A 10,003-nucleotide genomic window follows, 5' to 3' on the forward strand; every position below is an offset into this window, starting at 1 on the left:
AGGGCCCCGCCCCCCAGTGTCCTGCGGCCTGAGGCGAGAAAGAACTGGGCCCAGGCCATTTCTCTGTTCCTGCGCAACCTTTGATTCACACCTGTGAGTGTGCAGCTGGAGAACTTCGTTATCGATATTTTACTACTGTTAATAAATAATTAATCTAATTGTCCCATGCATCTGGGGCACTTCATACTTTACAAGGCACTTTCGAGAACATTTCCTCATTCTCTCTTCACTACAATTTCCGGGGTGGGGAGGGCAGACATTTTGCAGCTGGGGGAACCGAGGCAGAGAGGTGCTGTGACTTGCTGAAAGTCGCCCAAGTGGCGAGTGCCCGAGTGGGGACGACGTGACCGCGGGGCTGCCCTGAAGGTCACGTCTCCTTCCTCCCGCCCCAGGTGGATGACCTCCCAGAGCCCGTGTACGCGAACGTAGAGAGGCAGCCTCGGGCCACGTCGCCTGGCGCCACCGCAGCCCACTGCACCGGCTCGGTGTGGGAGACGCACACGGACGCGGGCACCGGGCGCCCCTACTACTACAACGCGGACACGGGCGTGACCACCTGGGAGTCGCCCTTCGAGGCTGCCGAGGGCGCCGCCAGCCCGGCCACGTCTCCGGCTTCGGTGGGCAGCCACGAGAGCCTCGAGACCGAGTGGGGCCAGTACTGGGATGAGGAGAGCCGCAGGGTGTTCTTCTACAACCCGCTGACGGGCGAGACGGCCTGGGAGGACGAGTCCGAGGACCAGCCGGAGGACGAGCAAGAGATGCAGCCTGGCCTGAGCCCCGGCAGCCCCAGGGACCAGAGGGTGAGGGGCGGGGCCTCGTCTGAAAGGGCGGGGCCTGGCCAGGGTGGGCGGGGCTGGCTCTGAGGGCCTCAGAGAGAGAGGAGCCTTGGTCATGGGTGGGCGGGGCTATCTCTAAGAGACTTTGACCCCGCCTCTGTCTCCCACAGCTCGGGGGAACTAGGGTGAGGGGGCGTGGCCTGGACCGAAAGGGCCGGGCCCCTGGGGTCACTGCTGGCTCTGAGAGCCTCTGACTCTTCTGCTCCCTGCAGCCCCCCACCCCTGAGACGGACTACCCCGAGTTGCTGACCAGTTACCCAGAGGAAGACTATTCCCCCGTGGGCTCCTTCGGTGAGCCCGGCCCCGCCTCTCCCTTGGTCACACCTCCAGGCTGGTCTTGCCACGTGAGCCAGGATGGGCAGACGCTGTACACTAACAACTACACCCAAGAACAGGTAGGGGCAGTGGGCAGATGGTCCCAGACAGCCGCGGGGTCGCTCCCCTTAACACTCTAAACTGAAGTTCCCGCGCGGGCTCCAAGTCAGCCCAAGACCGAATCACCCACACCTGCCCGTGTAAACTCTTTGGGGCTATGTTGGGCTCTGGTTGGAGGGAACCTTTTGCTCCCCCATCATGAGGAGAGCTAGGTTCCTGACCATCCCTCTCCCCACAGTGGATGAGGTTGGAGGACCAACACGGGAAGCCTTACTTCTACAATCCAGATGACGCCTCCGTTCAGTGGGAGCTGCCCCAGGTAACCAAGTGGGGAAGGGAGAGTGCCGGGGAGAGGAGGGGGGCGGTTATATACGACAGTGTCTTTCTCCCCAGGTCCCTGTCCCTGCCCCTCGAAGCATCCGCAAATCCAGCCAGGACAGTGAGACCCCGGCCCAGGCCAGCCCACCTGAGGAGAAGGTGAGGGAGGGGGCATGTAGGACCAGGCAGGACCCCCGCAGAAAAACTGGGGTGTTTCTGGAGGCTCTGGAGGCTGGGATTGGGTCTGGAGGCACGTCTCCACCATAGCCCCAAGCACTAGCCTGGGCTGAACGAACCTGGGTTCTGGGTCATCCCAGGCTCAGAGCTGGGCGAGGCTCGGAGCTGGAAGGAAGTCTCTCCTGCTGCTGCTCCTGCTGTGGGAGCAGGCACCCCACCAAGCAGCGGCCAGGTGCCGGCAAAGAGGTTCAGTGGAGACTCAGGCCCAGCCTGTGGGGAGTGGCTGGCTGAGAGGGAGGCAAGCCTCTCGCCCCCCGCCCCACCCCCGTGGCTCCCCCCTTAACTGCCTCCTCCTTCCCCTTCTTTCTCTAAGATCAAGACCCTGGACAAGGCAGGCGTGCTCCATCGAACCAAGACGGTGGACAAAGGAAAGCGGCTCCGGTGAGAACCCGTCTGCCCCCAGACTCCACGGCGGGCCTTAACGATGCCGTTCACTGAGCACTTCCCATACGCCAGGCTCTTGTTAACCCTCAGAGCGACTTTATGAGGTCCTGTGAGGATCCTGAGGCACTGAGGAAGTGACTTGCCCCAGGTCCCTTGGCGACCAGGTGTTAGCGCTGGGAGTCCACCCCTTACGGTTGGGTGCCCCAAGCTGTGTTCTTAAACTCTGCGCCCTGCTCCTGGGGGTGGGAGGGGGGCCTCAGACCAGGACTGAACCCAAGCCCTGCCACCACCGCCCCGCCTAGGAAGAAGAACTGGAGTGCCTCGTGGACAGTGCTGGAGGGCGGCATCCTGACATTCTTCAAGGACTCGAAGACCTCGACTGCAGGTGGCCTGGTAAGGCCCAGGCGCCCAGCAGGGACCACCCCATCTGCTCCTGACTCCTGTGGGTCTTCATCTCAGCAGCCTTGCCAAAGGCTAGGTCTGAGGCCGTGGAATATGAGTGTCAAGGGAGCTGGGCCTTGGCAGGGGGTGATGAGAGCAGATCACCCCAGGACAAGCACTTCCAGCCACCTTGGGCCTGGGGACCAGTCCTTGAGGATGGACAGCTCCAGCCTGGTGGGCAGGGAGGCTGGGGACTGGACACACCCGCTCGCAGAGATGGGGCTGCACTCCTTTCTCCTTTCCTCTCCTAGGTGGGCAGGTAGCAAACAACCAGCCAGCCTGCAGGCTCCATGGTTAAGAAGTACCAGGATCTCTGGGGTCCAGGAACCCTTGGGCCCCCTGCCCCCAGAGCTGTGACCCCATTTTGTCCCTGAAGCCAAGGGAGCCTGGTATATTGGAGCCAGGACGCTGTGACGGGCCCAAGCTGAGCTGAGGGTGCACTGTAACCATGCTCTCTCCAACCCTTCTTCCCTTTCCCGCAGAGGCAGCCTTCCAAGCTCTCCACCCCTGAGTACACGGTGGAGCTGAAGGGGGCCTCTCTCGCCTGGGCCCCCAAAGACAAATCCAGCAAGAAGAATGTGCTGGAGGTGAGTGGTGGGGTGGGGGAGAAGGAGAAGGGGCTTACTGATGGCTTGGGACCCTCACTAGGCAAGCCCCAAGAAGGTGGACCTGGGGAGTTAGGGCTGGAATTCTCGGGGCTCAAAACCAAAACTGCCTCTACCTTGGGGATCCGTCCACAGTGTTTCCTGGCATCACAGATTCTGCAGCTCCCTCTCCAGGAGTGGAGTTCACTGGAGTCCTTGGTCCTAAGTAGGGGGTCCTTGGGGAATGAAACTGTCACGCCTAGAAGCGCAGTCCTCATCCTAGCTGCTTTGGCCTGAGACAGACAGGAGGCTCTGGGTCCCCAGCTACTTGCTCTGGTAGGCTGGGACACCTGCTCTAGCTGGTCAGAGCCCAGCTTCCAACTGGCAGTGAATAAACCAGGGTAGTGGACACGTTTCTCAGGCTCTGCAGCAGGAAGAGAGAGGCCAGGTGGGGCCCAGGCAAGACCCCCCCAGGCCACTGTCCATGTGTTGTCTTCACCGTCTTCACTGTTGTGTTTCCCTTCACTGTCCATGTGTTGTCTTGTTTTTAAGCTGCTCTTACCCTCACCTCAGTCCCCAATGTTTTGAGGCAGCTCACAATAGCAAGGCCTATGGTGAGCTGGGAAAAGCCACTGAAAGCCAGGACGCACGACACAAGTTAGAGGGAGAGGGCAGCGCGGAGAGGGATTGGAACGATGTACAGGTGCTACAGTTGTCGTTGCTGAAAAGAATCACCTCCAGGCTTCCTGGTGGCCAGAGTGAAAAGAGAACGGCAATCAGTTACAGGGCTCTTATTATTGGGGCGGGGGGAAACCTTCCTAGATTTTGAGGGAAATCAGTTTCTAGTGTGCAGCTCCGTTCTAGTTTAGTAAAGGGACGCTTGGGCTGCTTCAGCTAACATCCGATGAAAGCCCCAAAGGCATGACCTTCCATCTCAGCTCAGAAAAAGCAATTCCGCAAGGAGCTTGAGTGTGTCGTTTAATGATGATTCACCCAGCTTCATTCAGTTCTAGAACCAGAGTATCCACAGAGCAGAGCTGGAAACCTGTTTTGTCTCATGAGCCACTCTGATCAGTAGGTCTGGAGCCTTCTCCAGGCTCAGCGCTGTAAGCGACTAGCAATGTCTGCCGTGGACGTCAGATTGAGGAGGGACATCATATTTGCTAGGTATGCTCCTTCCTGATCTGGAGGGACATCCTTCAAACAGGGCTCTCTGAATGTCACCTCTCTGACCGAGCTTTGGATGAAAGTTTCAGAGGAGACGCTTCTGAGTTGTCTTTTCTGGCAAGGACTGGAAGGCAGATGGTGCTTTTGAGAGCTCCTCCAGCCGACGGGAAGGCTGACAGTCTTGAATGGAAATCCTGGAGGCCCCTGCTTCCCACTGGCTGGCAGCCATCCTTCCTCCACTCAGGGGTGACCTGTAGGTGACTTTGGATATTTCTCAAGAGACCGCCTCAAATTCTATATCATTGAGGATGGCCGGCCTTTCTAGTCACCCCAGAGTCACAGAAAACTTCAGTAACAGTCCCCTGAGAATGGCTGGTTTGAGCTCGGCTTGCCTGTGCAGTAAACAGAATGAATGTCTTGAGCAGTATATTGATAATGTAACTAGACAGATGTGCCTCCGTATGAAACTCAAATAGGAACTGAATATGTTTTGAGACAGCTGCCAACAGTAATGGCTGTTGTTTCAGAGGCATTGTTAGGCCATTCTCTGGGATAACAGACAGGGCTCCTGTCAGTTTAGGTTAGCACGAGGTTGTGCTATCTGTGGGCACACACGAGGTGCGCCCACTGAAGGTTCTCTAGTCTTTGCAGGGAGGGGGATGGGGTAGAACTTGCAGGTTTGTTTGGTTTTGTCTTGGAAAGCATTTTAAGTGGCATTCAAGTCTGAGTTAGATAGGTAGACAGCCAAAACACAGCCCTCTCTGATTCTGGAAGTTTGTACCCTGTTGTCTGAGACAGTTTTTGCTGACTCTGACGCTCATTTGACCCAAAGCTGTGGCAACCAACCATTCCCATCGACCTTGAATGTTTGGTTCTCAGAGCCAGAGGTTGAGGAGAGATCCATCCAAGTTGCCTCACCTTGTTCTCTGTAGACTTTGCTAGGGAAACAGCAGTCAGCTGAAAAATAGCCCCGGCTGTTAATACCTGCTTGCTCCTCAATAGTATAAAATAGTGGCTTTGGGCTCTCCCACCGGGAGTTTCTTTCATTGACTTTTTTGCTGGCCTGTGCTCTGGGTAGGCCTGCCGTGTTCTGTGGCTCATGGAGAGACAGGATGGGGCAGGGAAAAGCACACCAGACCGTTGACAGATGTGCAGATCTTCTGCACTCAGATCCTTGCTCCAGTGTGTCCACGAGGAAGTTGCTTACGCTCACTGTGCCTCAGTTTGCCCATCTGTAACACGGAGATGCTGTTACCTACCGCTTTAATGAGGTGAAATACCTTGGCTTGGGGTGAGGCCCTTGCTCTGTTAGGCTCTGAGTTCCTGGGGACAGGAACAGGTCACCTCTACCTCTGTATCCCCCCTGGGACAGACCCAGCGAACCAGAGATGACTAAGTGATTTGTGTCCCACCAGCTGCGGAGCCGAGATGGCTCAGAGTACCTGATCCAGCATGACTCGGAAGCCATCATCAGCACCTGGCACAAGGCCATCGCCCAGGGCATCCAGGAGCTGGTAGGCAGAGAGCTGGGGGCCGCCAAGGCTGGTGGGGAGGGGATGGGCAGCCATTATGCAGGGCAGCTGTGCCCACTGTGGGTGGGGCCCTCCACTCGGGCACTGGGAGCTCCATGGCACCGGTGGGTAAGTAGCCCTCTCTGCAGATGCAGATGGGCTGCTGAAGAAATTAGCCTTTCTTAAGGAAGTGAATCCAGCCTCTGGGGTTGGCCGCACAGGAGGACTCTCCAGGTGGGCATATCCTAGAGGAGTGTCCCATTCCACACTGAGGCCAGAGAAAAGTAAATACTCTGCTAAACAGCCTCAGGCTGGAAAGACAGGCTGAAACCAGAAGGCAGAATTTAAAAGGATTGAATTGATGAGTCTAGCATTGTTTTGGAAGTTCAATATATCAATTGCATACGTAGAGGTGGGGTAGGCCCGCTCTGACAGCTCTTCACCTGGAAACAACCTGAGGCTTTTTGATCCTTAAGTCCCTATTAAGGGACTAGGCAACACTGGGCGCCCTGCTTGGCTGTATTAATAGAGGTAGGGATCCAGATCCAGGGAGGTGATGCCGGTGAGGTTGTTGGCAGCGCTCCGGCCCCAGCTCAAACTGCAAGCTCGAACTGGGAGCCTTGTACTGAGGAACACTGACCTACTGGAGTGTGTACAGAGGAGCTAAGGAAAATTATGGGGAAAGTGGACCAGGAACTGGGAGGTCGGTAGGGGTAGTCAGGATAAGAAAAGGTGGGGGAGAACAGGATGACTGTCTCCAACACCTGGAGGGCTCCATGCAGTCAAGGGAGGGGAGCGTTTGGGGTTCTCTGGTGGAGGCGAAGGGGGTTGGCCTGGATAAGGAAACAGCAAACTCCCTGCCTGGGGGTGTCCAGTCCAGGCCTGCTGGGAGGGCACTTCGGGTCCCTCACCCCATCCCAGAAGGACATGCAGCTGGCCCAAGGCTCTGCCTCTCTGAGGCTGTGTGATTCTAGTCCGCAGACCTACCCCCCGAGGAGGAAAGTGAGAGCAGCACCGTGGACTTTGGGTCGAGTGAGCGCCTAGGAAGCTGGCGGGACGATGAGGCACGGCCTGGTGCAGGTGTGCTTGGGGGTGAGGCTGGTGGAGGGGGTGGTGGGCATCCTTTGGGTGGGGTGGTGACGACCAGGCTAGGGCTGCCGGGCCAACCCTGGCACCACTGACTGACCCAGCCCTGGCATTCCCATCCCCGTTGGGCAGCCGTGCCCACCCCGGGGCACGGAGGTCTGGAGAGCGACCTGAGCAAGGTCCGGAACAAGCTCCGCAAGTTCCTGCTGAAGCGGCCTACGCTGCAGTCGCTGCGGGAGAAGGGCTACATCAGAGGTACAGGAGGGACCCGGAGAGCTGGGCGCCGGTGGCGCAGGGGCGAGGCGACGCTGACGAGCCTTTCCCCCAGACCAGGTGTTCGGCTGCGCGCTGGCCGTGCTGTGTGAGCGCGAGAAGAGCCAGGTGCCGCGCTTCGTGCAGCAGTGCATCCGCGCCGTCGAGGCCCGGGGTACGTACGTGCGCCAGCCGGCTGGGCCTGGCATTCCGGGAGCCTGAAGGCCTCCTTCCAGGACCCCAGACGGAGCCCCCGGGGAGCACAGGGTCGAGGGGGAAAAAACGGGAGTTCCTGAGCAGGAATCATAGCAGGGGCTTTAGCGCCATCCCACCGAACCCGCGGTCAGTGCCTCTTTCTGCTGCAGGGCTGGACATCGACGGTCTATACCGCATCAGTGGAAACCTGGCCACCATCCAGAAGCTGCGCTATAAGGTGGACCACGGTGAGGCCCGTCCCCTGTCCCTGCCCCAGGCCCGAGGGCGCAAAGGGATGCTGACCTCCTCTTCCTCCCCTCCCCCCTTTCCGCAGATGAACGTCTGGACCTGGACGACGGACGCTGGGAGGACGTCCACGTAATCACCGGCGCCCTGAAGCTCTTCTTTCGAGAGCTGCCCGAGCCCCTCTTCCCCTTCTCGCACTTCCCCCAGTTCATCGCAGCCATCAGTGAGCGCCTGGGGGAGGTGGGGCGGATGGGGTAGGGGTGGGGCTGGGCTGCCTCAGGCACCCGTCTGGCTGGGACCGCCCCCGCAAAATACTGGAAGTCAGCCCCCTCTGTTTCCCTCCCTCTCTTCTCTCTGCCTCTGACCCTTCCCCTGCCCAGAGCTGCAGGACCAGGCCCAGCGCAGCCGCTGTATTCAGAGCCTGGTGCGCTCGCTGCCCGCCCCCAACCACGACACAATGCGGCTGCTCTTCCAGCACCTGTGCAGGTGAGCCGGGGAGCCGCAGGGGAATGGGGAGGCGGGCCTGATAGGACCCTCCCCCGCACGCCTCCCCCCAGCTCTGGGCCCTGATTCCACCCCACCCCCACCGCAGGGTGATCGAGCACGGAGAACAGAACCGCATGTCCGTGCAGAGCGTGGCCATAGTGTTCGGGCCCACGCTGCTGCGGCCCGAGACAGAGGAAACCAGCATGCCCATGACCATGGTGTTCCAGAACCAGGTGGTGGAGCTCATCCTGCAGCAGTGCGCAGACGTCTTCCCGCCGCACTGACCGCGGGCCCGCACCCCTACCCCCGCTGCTGGCGCTGCGGACCTGGGAGTGGGGGCGGCGACAGTGGTCCTGCATAGAAGCGGGGCGGCTGGAAGCCACGCGTCTGGACTCTATCTCTGAGACCCTCCGCCTCCCGCCAGTCCGCAGGCCCGTGCGAGTTCTGCACCTCTCGGTTCTGAGGGTATGGTGACCTCTGGTGGGCAGTTCGCAAAATGTGATTTTTTTTTTTTTTTTTTTTTTCCTCTGATTTGGCCTGTTTGGGGGTTAATTGGGCTCTATTCTTTATCACAGCGCCACCTACTGTGCGTGTGCGAGAAGGAGGGGTGGGGGGAGAGTTTTCTGGGACGGCCGCTGTTGCGAGGAGGAATTTGGCCGAAGGGCTTCCTGGCTTCTTCAGGCCTGCACCTGGTGGAGGCCTTCAGGGAGGCCCTGTGGGTCCCCGGCCCGTGCGTGGCATTGTGCCCACATGAAGCAGCAATCGACAACCTCCCTGCTGCGGAAACAGGACTGAGCGGGCAGCTGAAGCTACCTTTCCCCAGGCCTCTGGGCTGAAGCTCCTGCCAGGCCCAACCACTGGCTGGCTGTAGACCCTCTTCATTGACTTTCCTGTTGGGGTTCTGGGCCTCCGCCCTCCCTCATCCACTTGTCCTCTGTGCAAGGGTTCTTCCTGGTCACTAAATGTGTGCCCTGCACCTGCCACTTGACTTGCACCATTTCTACTAGTAATCCCGTCTTGCAGGAGACTGAGGCGTACAAAGGCGAAGTGCCTGGTTCAGGGTCTGGGGGGTGATCGGACTCCTCTCACACCAGAGCACAGCCTCCTGTGAGGGTGAAATCAGTCCTTTCAGCTACCCCTCAACCCCAGCATGGCCTTCTGGTAAAGCAGGGAAACGAAGCTGAGTGGGTTCTGTCGGGGCCTGGGGAGGTCCCTGAGGCAAAGAGGGAATCTGCCGCAGCTGTTCTTCTCTGGGGGAGGGGAAGTAGCACTGGCAGGAGCTCCTAGCCCCTCTCAGTGCCTCGGCTGTCAGGTAGGCCTCCCTGGTGCCCACCTTGCCATGAAGAGCTGGGAGAGAGACCCGATGGGTAGGGGGGAGGAGGGCACATCCTCAGAAAAGGAAGCGTGAACGCTGCGGTCATCAGCCCCCCTTCCCTTCTTGCACACAAACGACGTCAGTATATGGGTCTCAGCCCCCTGGCCCACCTACTCGTTCATGTGTTCAAACAATAATAGCTAATATTTATTGACATTTGCACCATATCATCTCATTTGTTTCTCACAGCCGATATTTATTATCTGCTCTTCTGTGCCAGGCACTGTGCTCTGGGGCGGGGGTACTGCACACGGCCTCCCTGGTGGAGCGTATGGTTCGGCGGGCAGGGCTGACCGAAGCCCGCCCCTAATGCCAGAGGGACTGGGGCAAGAGTAGAAGTGGAGGCCTCATACCATACGTCAGCATATCGTAAAGCTATGAATCAAGCTAACAAGTGTTCAATAAAATGTGTTCTATTCTCCTACTTTGACAAATATCTTTCATGATGACCTGGGAGGCCAGGGGTTTTTTTTTTTTGTTTTTTCGTTTTGCTTTGCCATGCGGCTTGTG

At 58.7% G+C, this 10,003-nt stretch overlaps 1 protein-coding gene across 8 annotated transcripts in view; it reads left to right on the top strand.

Moving 5' to 3' along the window:
- Positions 1-8,593, top strand: part of ARHGAP27 (Rho GTPase activating protein 27) — a gene marked incomplete at its 5' end in the record, with an annotated part of 28,017 nt that extends 19,424 nt beyond the window's left edge. For 2 of the 8 annotated variants that reach the window (XM_082860605.1, XM_082860607.1), the window contains 16 exons: positions 393-800; positions 1,049-1,231; positions 1,450-1,530; positions 1,605-1,704; positions 1,847-1,905; positions 2,080-2,147; positions 2,453-2,543; positions 3,074-3,178; positions 5,758-5,856; positions 6,828-6,933; positions 7,072-7,194; positions 7,268-7,366; positions 7,557-7,634; positions 7,721-7,855; positions 8,013-8,118; positions 8,225-8,593. In XM_082860605.1, coding sequence (XP_082716731.1) covers positions 393-800; positions 1,049-1,231; positions 1,450-1,530; positions 1,605-1,704; positions 1,847-1,905; positions 2,080-2,147; positions 2,453-2,543; positions 3,074-3,178; positions 5,758-5,856; positions 6,828-6,933; positions 7,072-7,194; positions 7,268-7,366; positions 7,557-7,634; positions 7,721-7,855; positions 8,013-8,118; positions 8,225-8,402 — 2,019 coding nt within the window. In that variant the 3' untranslated portion in view covers positions 8,403-8,593. Of the gene's footprint in view, positions 1-392; positions 801-1,048; positions 1,232-1,449; positions 1,531-1,604; positions 1,705-1,846; positions 1,906-2,079; positions 2,148-2,452; positions 2,544-3,073; positions 3,179-5,757; positions 5,888-6,827; positions 6,946-7,055; positions 7,195-7,267; positions 7,367-7,556; positions 7,635-7,720; positions 7,856-8,012; positions 8,119-8,224 lie in introns of all 8 variants that reach the window. The other 6 variants (XM_082860608.1, XM_082860611.1, XM_082860609.1 and 3 more) reach the window with 5 other exon arrangements.
- Between the last annotated feature and the right edge of the window lie 1,410 nt (positions 8,594-10,003).

Source organism: Leucopleurus acutus, assembly GCF_964270905.1.
Source record: "Leucopleurus acutus genome assembly, chromosome: 19".
Taxonomy (NCBI): Eukaryota; Metazoa; Chordata; class Mammalia; order Artiodactyla; family Delphinidae; genus Leucopleurus; species Leucopleurus acutus.